This window comes from Meles meles, chromosome 1, assembly GCF_922984935.1.
Source record: "Meles meles chromosome 1, mMelMel3.1 paternal haplotype, whole genome shotgun sequence".
Taxonomy (NCBI): Eukaryota; Metazoa; Chordata; class Mammalia; order Carnivora; family Mustelidae; genus Meles; species Meles meles.
In genome coordinates this window covers 116553580-116577337 of record NC_060066.1, presented here as the reverse complement: position 1 = coordinate 116577337, position 23758 = coordinate 116553580, and the positions used below count along the sequence as shown (strand labels likewise).

The 23758-nt window shown below is 51.0% G+C and overlaps 1 protein-coding gene across 1 annotated transcript in view; it reads left to right on the top strand.

Moving 5' to 3' along the window:
- VANGL1 (VANGL planar cell polarity protein 1) overlaps nucleotides 1-23758 on the top strand; it is a 52896-nt gene that overhangs the window by 19048 nt on the left and 10090 nt on the right. The window contains 5 exon segments of the mRNA XM_046010191.1: nucleotides 1598-1792; nucleotides 1794-2206; nucleotides 19869-20002; nucleotides 21499-21631; nucleotides 22541-22775. Coding sequence (XP_045866147.1) covers nucleotides 1598-1792; nucleotides 1794-2206; nucleotides 19869-20002; nucleotides 21499-21631; nucleotides 22541-22775 — 1110 coding nt within the window.

The following is a 23758-nucleotide window of genomic DNA, read 5'->3' as shown; positions in this document are numbered from 1 at the left end:
TGAAGAACTCTTTGTTCATAGGTCAAGACCTTTGCCACTGCTGCCACTCCTTGCTATAGCCTGTACGTTCATAAATCATATTTTTCTGATCATGACTAAATTTAAGGTTGTTTTTTGGTCACGGGATCCCTCCCTATCTTGCTGATTCAGCTGTCAGCTTAACTTGATTTTTCTAAGTTGGTGTCTTCCACATGAATTTGACCCGGCTTGCCCCTGCATCGGACTGTTTTTTCTAAGTTAAATCATATGCACAAATCTCTGAGCCAAAACCTCTTTGGACCCCATGTGGCTTTTCTTTTCTTTCTTTTTTTTTTTTTTTTAAATATTTTATTTATTTGACAGGGAAAAATCACAGCTAGGCAGAGAGGCAGGCAGAGAGAGAGAGGAGGAAGCAGGCTCCCTGTGGAGCAGAGAGCCCGATGTGGGGCTCGATCCCAGGACCCTGGGATCATGACCTGAGCCGAAGGCAGAGGCTTTAACCCACTGAGCCACCCAGGCGCCCCTCCACCCCCAATGTGGCTTTTCATTGCCTTCTTGCTCTCTTGTTGCTTTGTAGTGGAGTCAGGGTTGCCAGCAAGATAGCAGAATCGTTTAGAAATCCTAAGAACCTGGATCTTGTTCAATAAAGGGACTGATCAGTCCTCCCGGAAAATACCTCTGAGTTTAAGAAGAGAGAAAGCAAGAGAGTCAAAGACACATTGCAGTAGCCTGGGAGTTCTGTGCCCTTGATGTTCAGTGTGTCCCGAGAACGCGTGTTTGGGGAGGAATCTTCGCGCTGTCCTGGCCAGTGCTACTTGAATTTGCTCAGCTTGCTCAGTGAGAAACATGGTCAAGGAGTGCTTGGCGCTGATAATTATTAAACAAAACAAAACAAAAAACACTACAGGCCAGCTGTGATTCGTACGTATAGCTTTTCAGAGCTATTGGAGGGTATCGTAATGCCCCACTTCCAGAACTTGGACTTTGTCAGCCTTTTTTAACCCAGCCAGGAGCTGAGATGCGAATGCAGTCTTCTTCTGCCATAGGTGAGCCCCTTAATATTAGTCTCACAGCGGACCCAGAGCCTCGGAGATCCCAGCATTCTTGTTCAGGACTCCTGGCGTACATGGGCAGGACTTTCTCTAGACGGTCTCACTTTGTGTTTGTCAGACGATTTTTCTGTTTTCCGCCCCAAATTGAGGCCGGGGGCTCAGGTCAGGGGCTGGGTCTCCCTCTCACTGCATTCCCAGGGCCTGGCCTGGAGCATGGCATACAGTTGGTGCTCACAAGGGTACCGGTGAGTGGATCACCTGGGGTGACTGACTCAGGATGATCAAGGTTAGAGTAATGAAGCCCCCAACACACCCACCTGTAGGTTAGACTGTGTCTTCTCTGTGTGAAAGGGTAAATATAGCATACAGCTTGAAAAACTTCAAGAAAGCCCTCAAGCTTCACAGTTCCTGAATTTGAAGGGTTCAGCCTCCATGTTCTAGGGTTGCCCGTGGATGTGGGCTGGCTCGGGGAGGCGGGCCCTCTGTGTGTCCAAGTGCTGGCTTCGTGGCTTTTCCCGGTGACCTCTGCCTGTGGCTCTTCACGCTCCCTGTCCTCTCCCCATCAGGATGACAACTGGGGGGAGACGACGACGGCCATCACAGGCACCTCAGAGCACAGCATATCGCAGGAGGACATTGCTAGGATCAGCAAGGACATGGAGGACAGTGTGGGGCTGGACTGCAGGCGCTACCTGGGCCTCACTGTGGCCGCCGTCCTGGGACTTCTAGTGTTCCTCACTCCCATCGCCTTCATCCTGTTACCCCCCCATCCTGTGGAGGGACGAGCTGGAGCCTTGTGGCACCATCTGTGAGGGACTCTTCATCTCCGTGGCATTCAAGCTCCTCATCCTGCTCATCGGGACCTGGGCGCTCTTCTTCCGCAAGCAGAGGGCCGATGTGCCTCGGGTGTTTGTGTTCCGCGCCCTTCTCTTGGTCCTCATCTTCCTGTTTGTGGTTTCCTATTGGCTGTTCTACGGGGTCCGCATCCTGGACTCACGGGACCGGAACTACCAGGGCATTGTGCAGTACGCCGTGTCCCTGGTGGACGCCCTCCTCTTCATCCATTACCTGGCCATCGTCCTGCTGGAGCTCCGGCAGCTGCAGCCCATGTTCACGCTGCAGGTGGTCCGCTCTACCGATGGCGAGTCCCGCTTCTACAGCCTGGGACACCTGAGGTAAGGGGCCTGTTCGAGGAGCAGAAAGGACCGCTGACTGCCGTCGTGCTGGCAGATAGCACGAGAAGGGTGAGGACAGGTGCCAGGGGCGGGGACCAGGGTCTGAGGCCCTTCTTCGAGTTTTGGGAGGAGTGGGGGGGGGGGTGGGAGGGGTGGTGTCGTGTTCGTTGACACTCCTGACTGCCAGGTGGGTGACACCATTGCTGGCTTCATCCAGGATTGGAGTCTTACTGGGCCAGCTCTCAAACTTGGCAGCTCCCAAAAGTGATGGAGAGGGGGGCGCATTGTGATGGCTGCTGGCCTTGCCCCTGAAATTGGCCTGTGAACAGTGGACAGAGTAACTAGCCCCTCCAGTTTGCTCAAAATACTACATCTGGTTTACACCCTTGTCCTGCTAGGATTGTTTATCCTTCCTTCCCACCCTCCACTCTTAGAGGTGTCTCGGTTTAGGTACTAAATTATATGGTCACCCTAGGGACCCCAGTAAAGAATCAAGTGCAGGTGAGAGACCCCAAACTTGTGAGAACAGAGTGTTTTGGAAATGGATACATTCGATAAAGTTAGAAGTATATTGAGATGTCATACTTTAAATCTATGCATGTCATGTATTTTGTGGTTAACTAAAAAAGGGATAATCATATTTTATTTATTTTTATTTATCTTAAGGTAAGCACTTTGTATACACTGTCAGGTTTAGTCTTCATAGAACCCTTTGCTTTAGGTGTTACTCCTCCCAACATTACAGATGAGGAAATGGGAGATTAAGGGATTTACACAATTTTTAGAAAATAACATGGCGGTCCTCTCTTAGGATTTACCCAGTTGTCATGAAGCTGGGCTTCAGTTAATGACCCCATAATGGCATCTCTCACTTTGTGTTTTTCTAAAGGGTTGTTCTGTTTGTTTGGCCATTAATGTTATTTCCATTTTATTTTATTTGTTTGCTATTCTAAGCACAAATCTTACGATCAGGATTGTTATTATTCAGGATTCCTGGTGCATATGGGCAGGACTTACTCTAGATAGTCTTTCTTTGTGTTTATTGGATCAATTTTCTGTCTCTTTTCTGCCACAAATTGAGGCGGGGTCTGAGGTCAGGGGCTGGGTCTCCCTCTCACTGCATCCCCAGGGCCTGGCCTGGAGCATGGCATACTGTTGGTGCTCACATGGTTACGGGTGAGTGGATCACCTGGGATGACTGGCTTTGCCATCTTGCTGGGCTCTCCTGCCTCCTCTGGCAACAGGCGCCGATGTGTGTAACCTGCTTGACCCACAGTGAGCACTTAGTTAACTGTGGCCATTACGGCCTGCGATGAGTACCTGGCTTAGCGGCCAAGACCAGCAAGGGCACCCTACTGGGTATCAGAACAATGGGCTTTGTCATATTTTTGGCCTGGGGGGACACAGGAAGGTGGCCCGGCCCTGGTTTGGAGTTGGGTCACACTGCCAAACCATCTCGGTGTTGGCATGCACCCTCTTTCATTCCTCTGGCTTAGCTTGTACCCCCCGAGGACTGGGTGGTTTAGCACTGGAAGCGGCTGCTGTCCTGACCGGTCCTTGGAGGGAATCAGTGTCTGAGTCATATGCCCCGCGCAGCAGAATCGTCCGTCTCCGAGTCCTTTGCAGATGCCTGTGGGGCTCTGAGGGCGAGGAAGTCCCTGCTGCTTATTCATCTCTGCTTTCTTCCAACCACCTCTACCCTCCACCCCGTTTTCAGTGGAGAATGACCAGCAGACTTGCATTAAAAATCAGCCATAGGGACACCTGGGTGGCTCAGTTGGTAAGCGTCTGCCTTTGGGTCAGGTCATGGCCCTGGGATCCAAGCCCCACGTCAGGCTCCCTGCTCAATGGGAAGCCTGCTTCTCCCTCTGCTGGCTGCTCCCCCTGCTTGTGCATGCTGTCTCTCTCTCTCTCTCTCTGTCTCTACAAATAAATAAATAAAATCTTACCAAAAAAAATCTGCCACATGCAGAGCCCGGCATTGGGGGCACCTAAGACACAATACTGCCTGCCTTCAGAGCTCTGTCTGGAACTCGTGGGGTTCACCATCCCTTGTTGAGAGACCAGTGCCCTGCTGTGTTTGGACAGTTGCCGACACAGGCCTGGGTACTGGGGGTGGGCACATAGGTGGGGGAGGCAGCGGCAGCAGGAAGCAGTCTGTTCCAGGACTGGACAGGTTTTGCTCAAGCTGCAAGGGGTGGAGAGAAATCTAGCTCTGGTTACAGTAGAGACGAGTGATATTTGGGACTCTTCATGTAAGTGGCCAAGACGCTGGCTTCCGCCCTCATTGGCGCGAACCCCACCTGTGAGGTGGAAAAGTGAAGGGAGTTGTCTCCCCTTGGGTTGTTTCAGTGATGGGGCTGACTTCCCACCCCCCCCCCCCCACAGCTCCCACTCGGCCCCTCCCTCCAAGACTGGATGGGAGCAGGGATGGGGAGGGGACAAACAAAACAGCCCAGGGGCAGTACGCTGGTGCTGTGTTCAGAAACTTGGCAGCAGCCCTGGAGCCTCACCACAGCTCCACTGCTGGGGGTGGGGGTTGGGAATTGGGGGGTGGGGGGGACACCTGGGTGGGAGGGCAGGGCCAACGATACCATGTGACCCACAGGCTTGCTGCACACCCTTCATGCCTGTTCTCGCTGTGACCAACAACTGCTCAGCCCTAACTTGCTAACGCTAGAGCCACTAACCCTAGCTCCTGGGGAGACCCACGGGTGCCACTTTTCCGGCAGCCCTGGGTGGGGGCGGGGGGCACATGTTGAGGTTCTTGGCTTCTCTCCAGGACCCGTTGTTCTCCTCTTTTCCCTGCCCTCAAGGAGGCTCCTTTGGTCCTTCACATGGAGGGAGACCCTATTGATGGGGTGGAGGGCTGGCCAGGGACAGAGAGGTGCCTTTGCTCTCAAATCGAGCCCTCCGCATGTGTGAGCTGGAGCGGGCTTGGCATTTGTCCCAGCTGGCACTGTGTGGGCTCAGCCGCCTGCCGCTGCTTGGGCTAAATCTGGTCTGAACCCAGCGGTGGCTGCTCTAAGAGTCACGGGGCCAGAAATATAACTTCAGAACCCTTTTGCAGAGCGTGGAAACAGAAAGGAGGGATGGGGGAATCAGAAGAGACAAAGAGCGAGTCCGGGTATCAGAATAGCAAGTTGTCCTCAGCTGACTGGCAAGCCGTTCCCCTTCCCTTTATGGAAAGCTTTCCCTTAGGTGTGGAGCAGTGGCGAGTGCTTTTGTGGGGGTGTTCTCAAAGATGATTTGATGGAATCGACTGAGCTATTTTTGAGGGTTGTCTAAAGAATGCCTGTTCTTCAGTTTCTTAAAGGAAAGATGCTTCTTGTTAGCTCTCATAAAAGGTACAGAGTCCCTGCTTGTTGGCAGGAATGGAGTTATGGGCTTATTGAAAAACTTTCAGAAAAATGGAAGGTTATTGTAAGGTGAGATACTGTAAATAGATTAAGATACTTCTAACCTCTCTGCCCGGTGCCTGGGGGATGACAGAGGACTTTTCAGTTGTTCCATGTCATTTACCGCTCCTGCCCTTCAGGGCGGGGCAGGTGGTAGGGGGCGGCTGCCCTGTGAAGAGGAAAGCCTCAGCTGTGGGTTTGAAGACTACGTGCTTCCTGGGGGTTGCACCCCTCCCCTGTGCCTTGGGATAGTTGTGTTCATGCTCACAGCACTGCTTTCAGAACACTCGAATGAGCTCAGAAGCATGTTTGAGTTGCGTATCTTGGGCCAGGCTGGGCCCTAGCTCTTTTGTTAAATACGTGATTCTGCGGAGAAAGACAACTATCATATGATCTCCCTTATATGAGGACGTGGAGATGCAACATGGGGGGCTAGGGGGTAGGAGAAGAATAAATGAAACAAGATAGGATTGGGAGGGAGACAAACCATAAGTAACTCTTAATCTCACAAAACAAACTGAGGGTTGCTGGGGGAGGGAGGGTTGGGAGAGGGGGAGTGGGGTTATGGACATTGGGGAGGGTATGTGCTATGGAGAGTGCTGTGAAGTGTGTAAACCTGGTGATTCACAGACCTATACCCCTGGGGATAAAAATACATTATATGTTTATAAAAAATAAAAAAAAAATTCTCACACACACACAAAAATACATGATTCTGTTTAACTCCCAGCTTCAGGGTTGGAAAGGGGAGAACACAGAGGGTTAGAAATGGCTGGCTTGCACCCTAGCCAGTTGCTTCTTTTGTTCAGTTAGCAAACACCAGGACCTTAAAACCACAGCAGTAGGGGGCGCCTGGGTGGCTCCATGGGTTAAGCCTCTGCCTTCAGCTCAGGTCATGATCTTAGGGTCCTGGGATTGAGCCCCACATGGGGTTCTTTGCTCAGCAGGGAGCCTGCTTCCCCCCCACCCCCCACCCCCTGCCTGCCTCTCTGCCTACTTGTGATCTCTGTCTATCAAATAAATAAAATCTTTACAAAAAAAAGAAAAAAGAAATGATTCTTGGATTGCCCTTAAAGAGTGCAAGTTTATAATCATGCACAATCATAACATAGCTGTGTTGAAAGACACTGTTGTGGTTCCCCCCACCCCACCCCCGCAACTCATAGGTGGAAATGAGAAACATGTTATTGGATAATGGCGAAAAGACCATTGTTTTTATAAAGTGGCAAGGAACTTGGCTGAGCTGTGTTGGTGTTCTAGTGTTCTGTGGCAGGTAGAATTTGTGGGTGAGGGATGGAATAGGATATTTGGCTGAGGTATTTATGTTTATTTTTTTTTAGAGAGAGAGAGAGAGTGCACGCGCACATGCGGGCGGGAGTGGGGATGGAGGCGGAGGAGAGAGAGAACCTTAAACGGGCTCTATATCTGGCATGAGCCCATCACAGGGCTTAGTCCCACAACCCTGAGATCATGACCTGAGCTGAAATCAAGAGCTGGACGTCCGCTTAACCAACTGAGCCACCCAGGCGCCCCATAGCTGAGGAATTTCTAAGCCAAGTGTTGAAGATGCACCCAATAAAAGATGGCAGCTCGGGTCCTCCATCACTGCTCATAGAAAATGTGAAAGGAGGAAGATGGGTTGCAGAAGGAATTCTGCAAACAGGAATCCATACTTGAAGATTTGGAAAATTCTCAGCCTCTCCATAGTATAGACAATGATTAAGTGTATACTGAAGAGAACACCAAGGGTGTGGTCACACAGTTGTTTGATTATTTGTTAAGTTTGTTTGTTTGTTTGTTTGTTTGTTTAATCTCAGCACCCACCGGGGTGCTCTTGTGAACTCATGACCCAGAGATCAAGAGTCTCACACTCCACCGCCCGAGCCAGCCAGGCGCCAGCTGTTTGATTTAATCAGGATTTAACCTGCCATTCCAGCAGAAGCCAAGAATTAAGATGGGAAGGTGGGATCGTACCAGTGCAGCACCACTATCACCTGAGACTAAAGGAAACAGAAGGGTGGGTTGGGGGCAGGGGGCGGGAGAGGGGGTTGATGGAAGGAAGGCTGCGAACATGCAGTATCCTTCAAGGAAAGCAAAGAATGACCCCAAAGGTGATCCAGAGATTATTAGGGCACCCCTCCCACCGCAGGCCCAGGGGCCAGGGTGCTTCCTCACTGGCTTCATAGGATGGGCCCCCACCATGGTGGACCAGGTGGCCATTGCTGAGAGTGTCTGGACAGGGCCACCCCCAGAGCCCTAAGGACACAGCATTGAATCAAAGAGGATTATCCTGAAGATCAAGATCTTAAGATCTAATGGGATTGGCCCTGCTGGTTTTGGGCTTATTTGGGACCCATCACCCCTTTCCTTCCGGGTTCTCCCTTTTGGAATGGGAATGCCTATCCTCCTGTGCCTGTCTCGTGACTATATTGGAAGCACATAAGTTGTCTGGTAACACAGGCTCACAGCTGGAGAGGGATCTTACCTCGGTGTGGGTTATACTGTGAGTCTTGGCACTTAGGTGAGACCTTGCACTTTGAGCTGGTGCCAGAATGAGTCAGGACCTGTCGGGGCTATTAGGATGGAATTGGTCTATTTTGCACGGGAGAAGGACATGAATTTTAGGGGTCAGGGATGAAATATTATAGACTGAATTGTGGTCACCCAAAATCCATAGGTTGAAGCTCTAAACCCCATGTGTTTGGAGATGGGGTATCTGAGGAAGTAATTATGTACGGTTCAGCGAGGTCATAGATCTGCTAAAATCTGTGTCCTTATGAGACAGAGGGAGAGAGTACGTGCAAACTCTCTCCCTCTCCCGCTCTGCCTATGAACCAAGGAAAAGCCACGTGTGGATATCACGAGAAGGTCGTCACCTGCAAGCTGGCCACAGGGCTCTCCCCAGAAATGGAATCAGCGAAACCTTAATCCTGGACTCCTAAACTTCAGAACTGGAAGAAAATAAGTTTCTGTTGTTTCAGCCACTCAGTCTGTGGTATTTTGTGATGGCAGCCCAAGCTAAGACAGGAGCAGGGCACATTGGTGACCCTTGACCGCAGAGCCCCAGGAAACCGTGGGATCAGTGGGCACAGTTGAACCCTGATGAAACAGAGCTCATATTATCCCTTCTCCGGCTCACGCCTGCGTCTTCCCAGCTTGAGTGGGAGCCCCGCTTCTCTCTAACGTACTTCGGTTTTCTGGTTAGAAGTGAGAAAGGGAGCATCTCCAGGGGAGACTAAGGTTAATCCAATAATTCCAGGGTAGGTCCAGCTCCCCTTGAAATCTTATGTCTGTGATTCTGGGTCAGGTGATACCCACCCAAGCCAGTGAGGACACCACCGATGACATGGGACTGTCGCGCGGGGCTGTGGCCCTCCCTCCCACGTTAAAGACCAGCAACCGTTTGGGGAGGACCCAGCGCCATCGGCTGTGAAGTGGGGCAGTGTTTTTAAATGACCGCCAGAGGTGGGTTCATGTCACTTATGATCATGGTCTCATACACAATTTCACTTTTAGAAACACATGTTTTTGTTTAACTGCTTTTCAGTAAAGATGTGTACTGGTCTTCACTTCCACCCCCTCCAAACGCAAGGGCTAAAAAAAAACAAGAGCAGAAGGGTAGAGTGGAAAGGTTTCTGCTCAGATCAGCTTTGCTGTGGGAGAACCTTGAGGGCGGGCACAGAGCTGCCGTTTGTGGTTTGGCCACAAGGTGCCTGTTCAAAGTGGCTGTAATGAGAGCAGAAGGTGCTGGACACTGCAGCCCTGTGTGTTTGCACAGCTGCCTCCTGGCAGCCGCCGCAGCTGGGAAGGCTTCCCTCGCACGCTGTCTGCCCAGAAGGCTCGCTCCAAAGCCCAGAGGAGCCACCTCTCGCAGAGCGCAGCCTCTGACGGCCAGAGAGCGGGGGCCACAGGTGGCTGGGCCGTGAATCCCGTACCCTGGAGAGTGTGCTGTTGCTTTTCCCACAGGACTCCCACTGCAGACAGGACTTGGCATCCTGCTTGTCTCCCCGCGAACTGATGGGTGTGATGTGATGTAGTGTGTGACTAGCTCTGCTAATCCTCAAGAATGCCAATGGATGGGGGTCTGCTGTCCCTGTCCTGCTCTGCTCTGTGCCCATTCTGGCTCAGTCCCTGCCAAGAGAGATCCAGTTGGCCAGTCTGGCTGCCCTCAGGCTCCAGACTCTTCATGCCGTGCTTCTGTGGTTCCCCCCAAAACCAGAGGTCCTGCTGGTGAGAAATTTAAGGCCGGATGAGAGAATGCCAGGCCAGCATCCCGGGTGGGTCTGGAGGAACCTTAGTTCCTGTCTCAATCTCTGTCTTCGAGAGCCCTCAGCAGTCACTTGTCTTTGATGTTTATCTGGCGTGAATCAGCACAGTCACTGGAACCATTGAGAAAGTTGCATTTCCATCCCAGGCGGGGCAGGTGCAGCCCGAGCTGGACAGTGCAGGGATGTGGCTGCGCAGTGGGGTCTGGGCTGAAGCGTGGCTGTGGGCTCTCCAGGTGGACCATGGCGATAGCCAAACCTGTCGCTCACAGGGAGCATTTCTCACGTTTGGCAGCATCTCTGCTGTGGTAAAGGCTCTCAGGTGGACAGCTGGCCATGATGGGATCAGCTGCTCGAAGGAGGCTGCCTTGGGGTGGACACCACACTCAGAACTGCCCGATGGATAGTGGCATTTCAGCCAGAAAGCATGACATGTGGGACAGCTTTCTGTTGTTTAGTCCCTGAAACCACCAGGCTGGTGCTTGTAGCCGTTACTCCTTCTCAGCCTCACGGACTCCCTGGGCAAGACAAAGTGAGTCTCCTCTGGACATGTTCTCAGTGTGGTCTGACTGACTTTAGAGGGTATTTTCCAGTGTTATCCTTCATCAGGGACATTAAAGTACAGAGGGAGGTGCTCTAGGGTTCCCCAGATGGCACTTTCGAGGCCATTCCACGGTGGCCAACCCCTGTTGACTCTACCTCCTCTGAGCTGTCAGACCCAGCTTCTGGTCTCTCTTCTGGTGGGGAAACCATGCAAGGCTTCTCTGCAGCCCCGTATTCGGTGTCTGGGCCAGGGCCACTTGGCAGCCTGCGAATATGGGTTCAGAGAACTAGGTCTCAACTTCAGGGACTATTCCGTGGAGTTGGGGAGCCCACAGTCTAGGGCCCCCCAGAAATCCATGCAGCCTAGAGAAGGGCCTCCACAGGCCGTCCTGGCAGAACAGGGCCCCAGCTCTGTGTCTTCTGTCAGCCTGCCTCACGCCCCAAGATTTCAAGCAGCAGTGTATGTCCCTCTTGGCCTATTGGGACAGAGTCCCCGAAAATCTAGCCTTCCAGATCTTTCTGCCATCTAATCCAGCTCTGTCAGTAGACACAAGCCATGCCTCATTTTTGCCCCTCCCTGTCCTCAAGTTCCAAGGTGCTCATTGCCTGTTATCTCTGTGGGACTCCTGGAAGCCACATCCCCAAAGGTAGTTGCAAGAGAAACATTTTAATTAAAAGGTAGGAGGTCCCGGAGATGCAAACACGAGTGTGCTGGGCTCCCAGCAGAGGCGACAGCGGCATTTGGCGGTGAATTATACTTGCGTCTCTGAGACTCACATGAACATTGCTGCAAATTGTCCCAACTCCTGGTCACCCTGAAGTCACTTGATCTCTCCGTCCAGGGGCCAGAGAAGCTCACACATCCATGTTGCAGTCTTGCTGTCTCTTCCAGGGAGAGGTCAGTCAGATAAAACTGGGTCCATCAGCTGGCTTGCCCGCGTTGGGAGTCTTCGCAAGACGCTGAAACATTTTAGAGTTTTCTCGAAGACCCTGGCTTCAGGCCTAAAATGCAGTCTGTGGAGCAGGCACACGTTGAAGAGTAGGAGAGGGGGAGGCCTTGGTACCAGGCAACCTTTACTGTTGCCATCCTTTGGGTCCTCAAGGCCTGCTCACCCTCTCTCCCACCCACACACTCTGTGTCTGTTGCTCCCTCCCTCCTTCCCCGCTCTCCTTTACCAGCCTCTCAGCCTCCTTCCCCTTGACCTGCCTCCATCCTTCTTGCCCTAAATACACGTGTGTTCATTTCCTAATGCTGCTGTAACTGGATGGCTTAAAACAGTGTTCTCTCAGGCACCTGGGTGACGTCTGTTTTCGGCTTGGGTCATGATCCCAGAGTCCCAGAATCAAGCCCCGTGTCAGGCTCCCTGCTCAGTGGAGAGCCTGCCTCTCCCTCTGCCCCTTCTCCCACTCATTCTCTCAATTGCTCTCTCTCTCTCTCAAATAAATGTTTAAAACAAGTAAAAAAACCAGTGTTCTCTCTCAGTTTTGGAAGCTAGGAGTCTACAATCTCGATAGTGGCAGGGCCACGTGCCCTCTGGAGTGTGTAGAGAAGAATCCTGCCTTGTCCTCCTAGCTTCTGATGGTGGCCGGCCATCCTCAGCACTCCTTGGTTTTGCGGCCACATTGCTGTGATCTGTGCTCTGTCGCCACATAGCGTTCTTGCCTGTGTCTCCTTTTCTTAGTAGACACGAGCATGACCTTCGCTTAGCGCACTCACATCTATGAAGATCCTATTCTGCGGTTGTGGGTATGCACGTGGATTTGGGGACACGCTCTTCACCCCACTACAGCAGGTTCTCACAGCTGCTCTGTGACTCAACAGTGCAGCCCTGTCGCTCTTACTGAAGGTATTGAGGAGGATGGTTTCACACCAGCCTGCTTCTGCCCACGCTGCTTCCTCTGCCTGGAAGTGGCTTTACGGTTCATGCCCACATGGTGTGGCCATCATTCATCATTTAAGACTTAACTGGAAAACTCAGCCTCGCTTCCTCAGCAGATCTTCCCCCTGAAGCCCCCATCCCCAGCCCGGTCACATGTTCTGTCCCAGCCCGGTGGGGGTGGGGGGTCACCACACCAGCGGGACCTTATGCCTCTCAAGGTTCTCTTCACATTTATATCCAGGTCCTTGGGATTTAGCTGGAGCTCTTAATTCATACTGGCCTGCGAATGGTACTGGAGAGACTGGTGGTTAAGATTTTTGGGTGTCAGCATCCTTCGGTGCCTTGCAAGGTAATGAGTACTTGCCCTGAAAGCAGGCCTTTGCAGATTTCACTGTGACTAGAGCTCTGTCTCTTCAGTGCTTTCCTGTCAGCACACAACTGAGGTGGTCAGCATCATGGTGGCTGGCATTTACGTGGGGCATTAACGTGTAAGAGATGCTTCCACGTTTTTCACGCATAAAGAAAGCTGTTTTTGGTTGGCAGAGCCAAAGAGGGCAAATGAATATTAGAAAAGACGTGGCTAAAACCAGAATGAGGCTTCCTCATCCGGCCCTGTCACAGAGAGAGAGCCTTTCTCGTTGTCCTGGGAAACAGTAAATGCTGTGAAGTGTGAGGGTCTCAGACTGCCTGAGCTCTGAACCATGAATGTTTTGGTTTTAATAGCATGTATTTTTTTAAAGATTTTATTTATTTATTTGTGAGAGAGAGAGAGTAGGGAGAGGAACAGAGGGAGAGGGACAAACAGACTCTTGTACTGATCTCAGATCCCAGCACGGGGCGCGATCTCAGGATCCTGAGGTCATAACCAGAGCCGAAATCAAGAGTTGTCTGCTTAACCAACTGAGCCACCCAGGCGCCCCTTAATAGCATGTGTTAGTTGTGGAGGCTACAACCAAATCCAGGGAAAAGTGAATGAAATAGGTAACTCCTTATGTGTGCATGTGTGTATGCGTGTGCACACATGTACACATGCTTTTATGGCCTCCGTGCCCTCTGTGCACAGTAAGAGAGTTAAAGGCGGGAGGTTAAGGGCCACAATTGTTTCCTTCAAGTATTTGGTGAGCTTTCACAAGAAAGGGGGCTTTGGATCCAGAAGGAAGCTCTGGGTGGACCACTGGTTAGAACTTTGAGAAAGGTCATCCCAAGGCCAAACGAGAGTGAATTTTTTTTTTCACAGAGAGGCTGGCGGCTGTCTGGGCTGTTGTCAGGGGAGTCAGTACATGGTTTGGGAGTTTGGCCTATCTGGACCCTCATTTCTTTGCTGCTTGTGTCTCCTCCTGGGTAGACACTAAGGTTCTCTTCGTTCTGTGAAGAGTAAAAGTTTGTGATTCCGTGTAAGTGGAGCTGAGGTCATGCTTTTATGCCCAGAGACTGTAGGAATAATCTAGCCGCCAGCAGCCTTATTCCTTGCTGCCAAATGCTCGTGCTCCTTAGTAATATGACCATTTGTAGTTGTCTGATGCCCTGTAGTTTATAAACACGTTCCCTGGCATGATTCTGTTGGCTCTCGCTGACATCCACACACAGCAGTTGGTGCCCTTGGTCCATCACGGACCAAGAAACGGGCCCAGAGTGGGCAATGCACACTGCGGATCTGCAGGAACAGATCTGGGATCTCGGCCTTCTGACTCTGAGGCTGGGCTGTTTATACCAAGCCTCCTGAGAGTGGTCAGGAAGCACTGCGTAAAAACAGAGAGCATAGGGTCTGATTCACTAAGAAAGCAGTGCGGAGGGGGTCTGCCCTGGCTCATTTCCCGTGGCAGTGCCCTCACAGTGGGCGCTGAGTGGGGAGGACAGAGCAGGGGCACTTGGGGACAGAGGGCCTCCCCAGCATACCTGGACGTGTATGCTCATCATGCTGCCATACAGGAGCCATTTGCTTTGGGCCAGGTGGTTGGGAATACAGCATCTCATTTAATCTTTAACACATACCTTTAAAACATTCCCTCCTTGGGAGCAAGAAAGTAGAAGGTGGACTCCCACGTCTCCGGTACTTTTCCCAACCTCAATGCCAGCTGACCTTGAAGTCTCGGAAAGTCATAGAATTTGGATTTGCCGCGGTTGATATTTCGGCTCGGGAGTTCACTGCCTCAGGTGACACCAGGCTCCGGCCAGCACCTGGCATATTTGGCTCTTGCTGTCTGTCCCTGGAACTTCTAACCAGCTACCCACACCAACCCCAGTCATTTTGTTGACCTTTCGGTGATACATTTTATAGAGTTGAGCATCTTGGAGCCAGCTTAGTTTCATAGCAGCGCTTTCGGTATTGTTCTTCCCATCCTACAGACATAGAATCAGAGGTTTAGAGAACAGAATTATAATTTATTCAAGCTCAAAAAATAAATGATAGAGGCAAGAGTCATGCTGTCTGGGGCAAAGCCTGGTGCCATTTGCTCTGTGCATACTTCCTCCCATAACAGACATGCACAGGACTACAGGAAGTGTGGACACAGGGGACATTCTTTCAGTTTTGGCTTTGGTTTTCAGAATTCCTCTTTCAAAAACATGTCTTTCAGGTTTTTATGAACTCAAATGCGAACTCCGTTTGGAGGTGCTTCTCTCGGCTGCAGCGTGAGCAAGAGCCCCTCGTCTCCGTTGCCGTGGTGGCCGTGTGACCGTTGTCAACAACACTGGAAATGTTTTCCTGGTTGATAAGACACAAAAGGCCACAACCCTTCTCGTTCCACCGTCTTTGTCCTAAAAAGAGACTAGGCCAGTCGGGCAGTGTGGTCCACGACGAGTTTCACATTGAAACGTGGCTGTTGAACTGCCACAACTCTGTGCTGATCTATGGTCGGCCTGTCTTGTGCACAAGTTCAAGTTGGGATCAGCCTGGGCCGGGCACAGTTGAGGGGCTTGCTTTCACACGGGCAGTAACATTAGCTTCCTCTGACACTAGATATTGCCTCATGCGTGTTGTCTTACGTGTGCACATCTTTCTGCACAAAGTCCTGTCACAGCCCCGCGTATCACCATGCTGGCTTCCGCAGCTGTATGTGGTCTGTGAAGGGGTATGTCCCGGAATAGGGAGATGGGAGGGTGGGCTGGAACACGGTATTAATTGAGCTCAGTGTTCTCTGTCTTGGGAGGGTTTGCTCCTCGCCGTGGGGTTTTGGTGGGGCCACGTCTGTAATCTGTACATCAGGCTCCACCTGCCTATAATATGGGGTTTCCTTGTAAGCATGGTTTACTCAGATTACTATTTCTCGAAATCAGATGGTGATAAGAGAGATGGCAGGTTTCTCACCAACTTGCTTTTTCTTGCCTCCCTCCTTCCCCAGAGCTGATCTGGACTCGTTAAAGGATTTGCTTTTCCCCATCCCTGAGGCCCCTTTTGCCTTGGAAACCTCATGGTTTTTAGGAAAGGCATGCTTAGGACTAATCCTACACCTGTTGGAATTCTAGGGTTTCCTACATGAACAAGTTGAGCCAATGAGTATTTTGTACTTGGGGGAAGTTGTAGGAGGTGTCCCTTGTGCACGGGGACTTTTATGGCCTTGCCTTAGAGAGAGAATAACATGCTTGAAGACCTCTCAAGTCCTGTGTGGGGGCTGTTGGTGCTGTGCATTTAGGGGGCCAGAGAGTTAGAAAAGGCTTCCCCAAAGAAATCAGGCCTGCTTTGGCCTTGGAAGACACCGCATTTGTAAGGCGGCAAAGAACAGAGGCAGGAAGATACTGAACCTTGACACTGGCTGAGGCATCCTGACGTTGTGAGCCATCCTCACAACGTTGTGAGGCATCCTGACATTGTGAGCCATGGCTGAGGCCGATGCTGGGTGCCTCGCAGGCTGTCCCCTCAGTGGGTGCTGAATTGTTCTTTTACTAGAGAGCCAAATGATACATTAGTAGCTGTTCCTTCAAACCTACAGTCAGGTATCTGACAAACTCAGTCAATTCATAGCATGAATCAGGATCCAGAACAGAAATGAAAAAGACCTTAGGCTTTGGACTAACACAGACCTCAGACTCCCATGCCAGAGCAGGGATCACTTAGCTAGAGCAGAGTTCCTCACTTGGGTCCCTCAAAGCCCTTTTCCCTGTTTATACCCAAGCTGAGGGTATATGAGAATGGAAAGATGATGGCCAGAGGCAGGTAGGTCGACGGTCTCTGGGAAGGACTCTGATCGCCATAGTCAGGGAATTTGGAAAGGATGTGAAGAAACAGCTGAGTGCTCATACTGCCCTGCATCGTGGGGCATGGGAACAGGTGGCCTCTGTCTCCTGTGGGGGCTGACATCTTCACTGGGCTGCCTGTGTCGCACAGCTCATGATTAAAGTGTGAACATTCATCCTGAGTCACCAGCAAGGCTTTAGTCATGTATAGCTTCCTCTCTTTAAAAACATGAAAAAGGCATACTGGATTTTAATCCAAATTTCACAACTGTATATGTGTGTGTGTTTGTGTGTGTATATATAAATATATATATATATATATATATATATATATATATATATATTTTTTTTTTTTTAAGTTGGGTACTTCAGTTATGCGTTGTTTTCTGTTGCATGAAGCTTCTCGTACCTTGATGTTGCTAGATCTGTTGGGTGTTGTGCAGTTTCCCATAGGTGAGGGCGTGCAGCTCTCTTAGAAGCATTTCTAAACTTCCTGGGAGGGTCCCGCAGCTCCTGAGTTCACTTGTCAGGCCAAGGGGCTGGCCAGGTCCATGGCTGCTTCTGGAAAATTCTGATGCATCTGTGGAGATGACAGTGCTGGAGGAAGGGAGCACTGCCTAACCTTTCACCCTTGTTCAGTTCCCCGAGCGAAGGTTCTTGAAGGCTGTGAGACCTGCACACCTAACAGCATCAGCTCTTGCCCTCCTGGAGCACTTCCCGGTGCCACCGGGGCTTCGGCACGACCGGGCTTTGAGGGGTTCCTCAGACTTGCCCCAGTGTGGAGAGCATCTGCCTGCAGCCCTGTCCTGGAAGGGGGCAGGGTGTGGGGTGTGCACCCTTAAAGGGAAGGCCTGCCAGAGCCGGGCATGGGCAGACACCCCTTCTCCGGGCAGCACAGTGCATTGTCTGTGGTTTGGGGGTGGAGAGGTTGGGAAATAGAGCCACCAGGCTCCCATCCAGCTTTCCCTCCCCCGCCTAGCAGGCTCTGGCTGGGCTAGTAGGCTCCCCTGGGCTCCTTTTTGCGGACTGGCTGAACAGAAGAGCCAACCCCAGCAACCACAAGAGGGTTTGCTTTGAAGACGGGCCTGAGAATAACCTCTGAGTGGCCTTTTAATTTTTCAAATTTTGATCAGGGCAATAATTCTCTGCTGGAATCCAGGAGCCAAGAGAGGTTTTCATGCCCATGTGGGAACGTGGGAGGAAATATGTGCACCCCAGCATGTCTGTTGTGCATAAACAGGGACATTTCAGCGTGGAGCGGCGTCTTATCTCACCAGACCCAGAGCCTCCAGAGATGCACGGGGCGGGAGGTGGGATGGTGCTTACTAGGGCAAGTTTTTGTGTGTGTGCACATGTCCCCAGGCCCTGGAGAGTCTCTGGAGGGAAGGGGGGGTGGAGAAAAAATGCTCGCCCCACTCTGGAAATTACCAGAGTCAGAGGTCAAGGAGGAGACAGGGCTGTGCTAAGATGGAAGCAGCTGGGCAGACTTGCACAGGTATAGAGGGCACTTTGCTGCAAAACCTCAACTCAGAGACCACTTCTTTGTTGGGGGGGGGGGGGGCTGCTCTTGCACCCACCCGAGTCTGGGTGTTCTGAAGCTCTTCTCTGTGCTACCCCAGTGCACGTGCATTCCAGTTAGCTGCCTTGGGTTTAGGGTCTCTGCCAGGCTAAGGAGCCACTCTTTGCATCATATCTTTGCACTCCCAGGGCTGGACAGATGAGGGCGCTCCACTGTGGCCGCAACAATGTGCAGCTAAATGATGAGGGCTTTCAAAATGTGGGTTTGCCCTCAGGACTCTTCTACTTCCCTTATACAGGGTGAGTCTCGCCAGATCCCCCGCCCCGCTGCCTGTCTCCCACCACCGCCTCCCCTCATGAGTGTACGTATCAGGGTTGATACTAAGCAGTATCTGAGCCCTGATCATGGATGGAGGCACTGTTGGGATGTAAGTGAGAAAGCTTTGCAGTGACTCTGCTCTCAAGGAAATTAGCTGATTGACTTCTAGACTGTTGCTGGACTCCGTGCTAAACCAGGGGAGCTGAGTGGTGGGTTGACAGAGCGTCCTGCTGATAGCTTAGACCCTGCATGGTCTCAGTGTGATGTGAGAATCCCTGAGCCACGTGGAGAGTTCTGGCAGTCATCCAGGCACAGAGTCCTGGCGCCCGGGCTGTTGTAAGTAATCTTTGTCACCGCACCCACCCAGCAAGGCCTGGAAGGGAGAATATCAAGGGCAAGATAAAAAGAAATTTGTGGGGCTGGTGTGGGTACGTCCACTGCCCCACAGAGGCCACACATTGCAGGGGAAGAACACGGGCTAGAGCCTTGCAATTCCAGATTAGAGTTCCAGGTCTCCCGTTTGGTATGCGTGCCGTGTGCCGGTCAGAGATTTTCGAACCTCGGTTGTCTTACTGTGAATGATTGTGGAAGTCAGACAAGACGGTACATGAAAACCCATGCTGCATGAGTACAGGTTTCTCTTTGAAGTGGTGAGTAGCATGCATCCATGACCAAGAGCAAGTTCTTTTGCCACCAGTCAGGAGTATGGGCACCCTCCCTTTTCCACCCTCCCACCTGTTGGTGTTACCTCCTCTCTGCTCCTCTGCTGCTGTCTGAGGGGCCAAACAGGTGACAGAGTAGAGGTTGCAGGACATTAGAGCAGAGAGGGTCCTCTCTGTACACCGCTGTCGTCCAAGGGACAAGAAAGATCAACGTCTCAGCTGAGGACTGGGAAAGGGGTCTTGCTTGGGAAAGGGGTCTTGCTTCCTTTGAAAGAGTGAGTTCCAGCTGGCCTGGGGCAGAGAGGACAGAACCCAGAGGAGGGATCAGGATTCACTAATGTCCGCAGCCAGCTTCTTTCATGTGTTTTCTGCCCTGTGTGCTTGTAGTTCGTTCTGATCCATAGAGAACCGAAATCCCAGCCTTCCTTACAGCAGGGGTCATGAGGCCTATGGGGAGACCCTGCCCTGGGACCTGAGAACCTGAATCTATACTTTGTTCTTTCACCCATTAGCCTTCTGCCTCTAAGTCTCTCGACCATTTGGGGATCCTCAGTTTCCTCTTTTGTAAACCGGGAAAAATAGGAAAATTCTGTGCAGCCTAAACCTGATTCCTTCCTCAACTATTAGCCAGATGAGGTGTGGCTCATGACGTAGCCTGGGAGAAGGCCAAGAAGCCACTTGATGATTGAACTCAGTCTCACCTTGAAGTTCTCATCCTGGAGACAAATGGTGTGGTAAAATGTAGGGGCCTGCCATTATGAGAGGCTGCCCGTGGTACTCTGCTGTTCTGACTCCAAAAGAGGGTTTTTAAAAATATATTTTATTTATTTATTTATTTATTGGTCGCTTAGAACCTGTTTCTTCAATGAAAAAGCATTGCATTAATTTTGCCCTCTTTTCTCAGTATCCAGCGAGCAGCATTGGTGGTTCTGGAAAATTACTATAAAGATTTCACCATCTATAACCCCAATCTCCTAACAGCCTCCAAATTCCGAGCAGCCAAGCACATGGCCGGGCTAAAAGTCTACAATGTAGATGGTACGTGCCTTGAAATGGTGTCTGAGGTTGGTGGGTACGGGGCGCACAGTTCGGACAACTCTTAAGCTTAAACTCTGTGGTCCATTTGGTTCTTCTTCCCTTCAGTGTCTGTCTCCATCATACATTCTCATTTCAGAACAATTTTTCTTTCCTTTTCTTTCGTTTTCTTTTCTTTTCTTCTTTTGTTTTCTTTTCCTTTTCTTCCTTTCTCTCTCTCTCTCTTTCAGCAAACATACTTTCAGAGGAATGTTGATTTACAGTCTACATATGTTGGAGGTTCATTCATTTGAGGGTTTCTGATTGAAAACAATAGTGATGTGTGTTTCCTGCCTCTTGGTGGGAACATCTATGGAAAGCTGCTTTTCAAATTTCGGATAAGTTACCCAAGGACTCAGCTCCCCAGATCCATGAAGCCTGTAACTCTCAGTAGTTCAGCATCTGGTGAGATACTTAGATTTCTCAATCCTGGCCAGGAGCTGGGGCTGAGTGGGTGGCAGGAGGCCAGAGGCCAGGCTGAGGACGTCAGAGCTGTATTTCAGGCTATCAGATAGTTAAGTGCGAGAAACAGGACACAGTGTCATTTCTTGCTGGTTGCCTTGGTTCAGGACAAGGGCTTTGTGGACCCTAGAAGAGGATCATATTGTTAGCAAGTCAAGTGATTCATGGATGGTGTCAATTTTTAGTGGTCATATCCTCCCCATTGTGGCGGGGGTGGCTGGGGGAGGAGGGAGGCTTTAAGAGATGTATGCTCAGTTGGGATTCCCAGAGGACTGGTAAATTTCACCTGTCATCTGAAAACTGAAAATTCCGACTAGTGAAACCACATCATTAACCAAGTAGTTGATACGGAAGAAAGCTCGAGATCTGCCTTGTCCTTCTCAAAGTTAAGGCAATCTGTGGTCAGGGGAACAAGGTGGGGAGTTCTAAGTCTGTATTCACAAACGGGCCATATTGTGAGTCCTCAAGTATTTTATTTTTTTAATGAAACATTGTGACTCCCGTGACATTCCAGCATGGCTTGTCGTCCTGTGTGTAACCAGTGTCTCCATGTCCTTTGACTTTCTTTTTTCTCTGTCCTTGTTCTCCCCGTCCCTCTCATTCTCGCTCATTGTCTTGTTGCTGAAATGTGATGCTCCAGCTACCTTATGGCCAAACTGAAACTTTTTGTAACAGATGGTGAGTAACATCTTCAGCATTCTCTTGTGTGTTATTTTTGGCCAACATTTTCATTGTCCGGCATTCTTCCTCTCCTTCTGAGTTCTTTTTCCATTTCCACAGATGCCATTGGGTTTGGGGGAGATTTCCTTCCTCTCATGAGCATAGCAAATGTGAGGCAGGAGTGCTGTTCACCCTTCTGGAAGTTTCTTTTGAGAAGGGGGGATGTGCTTCTCAGGGGTTGGGTGGACGGTATCGACAGACCGTGGTACTCATTTCCTACTCTGTTTTGCAGCCCCATGGCATTAAAGCTGTTCTTCCTCCACTGTCCTTCCCCAAAGGCCCCAGTAACAATGCCACTGGTCAGTCCCGGGCCATGATTGCAGCAGCTGCTCGACGCAGAGACTCAAGCCACAATGAGTTGTATTATGAAGAGGCGGAGCACGAGCGGCGGGTGAAGAAGCGGAGAGCGAGGTCTGTTGCCCGCGCACCCGCCCCCGACACTAACACCCTGTCATAGGGGAATTTTTTTTTTTTTTTACCACAAGAATGAAATCAGTGTGTAAACGTGAGCCACTTAACCTTAGGATTGTATCCTGCTCCATTGTTTCTCAAGCGCCAGCGGGACCAGGAAGACTTATACTAAAGCACAGATCTGAGGTTCTGGGCCCCACCTGCAAAAATGACTTACTCCCTCTTCAGTGGGGATGGATTTGGGCCTCAGAGTTTGCATGTCTTCCAAATTCCCAGCTGATGCCGAAGCTGTTGGCCCACACCCCACAATTTGATGCCCCCCCCCCCCCCCCCCCCGCCCAGTCCACCCCTTGTCCCTTGCTGGCTCTCAAGTTCTGATCATGTTAACTGAAGTGGACCAAATTGGTTTCCGTCATGTATCATGGGCCTCTTCCTTCTTTTTCCCAGGGGCTGCTGTTGTGGGTCACTTAATTGAGGGGGCTACGGCTGTGCTGCTTTGCAAGGCTTCTCTAATCACCACCCACCTCTCTGTGTGTGCAGAGCCTTTTGTGGCCAGATTTTGAGGAATCTTAGAGTTGTTCTCATCTAACCCTTCACTGTAGAGATGGAAGGATTGAAGTGAGTCCCCAAGCTCCTTAGTGGCAGAATTGAGAACAGAGGTCAATCTCCTAGTCCCAGGGCTCCTTCCCCCTCACCCCTGGGCGCCCCCCCCCACCTTTCTTTCCCCCTTCCTCCCCTCTCAGCCATCTGGAGGGGCCATAACGGAGGGGACCCTTGAGTGAGCTAGCTGGCAGCAGGCTGGGACACAGAGGTGGGTAGGAGGCCCTCCAGGCCCTGAATGAGCACTCTGACATCCAGCCTTACAGCAGGCCCCATCCTGATGACCGTCTCATTGCCCCCCATCCCCAGGCTGGTGGTTGCGGTGGAGGAGGCCTTTATCCACATCCAGCGTCTCCAGGCCGAAGAGCAGCAGAAAGCCCCAGGGGAGGTGATGGACCCACGGGAGGCAGCCCAGGCCATCTTCCCCTCCATGGCCCGGGCTCTGCAGAAGTACCTGCGGACCACCCGGCAGCAGCACTATCACAGCATGGAGAGTATCCTGCAGCACCTGGCCTTCTGCATCACCAACAGCATGACCCCCAAGGTGCGACTCACCACAAAGCTTGGCAGTTGTTACCTGTATGTGGTTGTGCCCAGGAGCGATGGACTCCAAGATTTCTCTAAAGCCCTGACTCAGGAGGATGGCCAGTTCCCACTTACTTTATATTATCTGGGTGCCACCAGTTTTTGCAATTGCCTTTCGACAGCCTCTAGATTCAAGCACAGGGAAGCCTTCCACCTAGAGGCAGCAGGGAGGGGCACTCCCTGTATTCTGGAGCCCAGCTGACATGTTCCAGCCTGGCTCCTCCCCCCACAAGCTGGTCGTCGCTGTGGGCAGATCGTTTAACGGCTCTGTGCCTCCCTTTCCTACCCTGTAAATGGGGGCTGGTTGTGATATCTACCTCACTGGGTTGTGGTGGGAACTAAAAGAGATAGTTCACGTGAAGGGCTTCAAGCTGTGCCTGTCATGTGGTAAGGTCTGGATAAATGGCCGTTCTTAGTGCTGAAAACGATGCCATCACTCTCCTAGGCATTTTGGACGTCATAGAGTTAGTTTTACTTGGTCTCTTGAATTACGATATGAGTACACTTTTAGGGAGATTGCAGGAAACAGCCATGTAGCTGAGAGAGTGATGGGGCCAAGGAAGCAAAATAGAGTAAGGCTGAGCAAAATGACCTGCAATCGGGGGGGGGCGGGGCGAGATGCTTGAGATCCCGGCTCCACCAGTTGATTGGGTCATGACTTCATAGAAGTCACTCTACATTTGTTTCCTTTTATAAAATGGGGAGAATAGTAGTATCTACCTGATCACGTTGTTGTGTGAAAATTACATTCGATACGGCAACATGACATGTTGATCACGTGGAAGAGAGTAAATGAGCTTGGCGTATAATGCACGTGGAGTGGTTTTTCTTACAAGGACCCATGTTCAGATGTTCCCCTGTACATGTACAGCATATGGTTGCATTGTCACTGGTAACAACCCTTAGGAAAGCAATACAGAAATATTCAGTAAGAATCTGTAA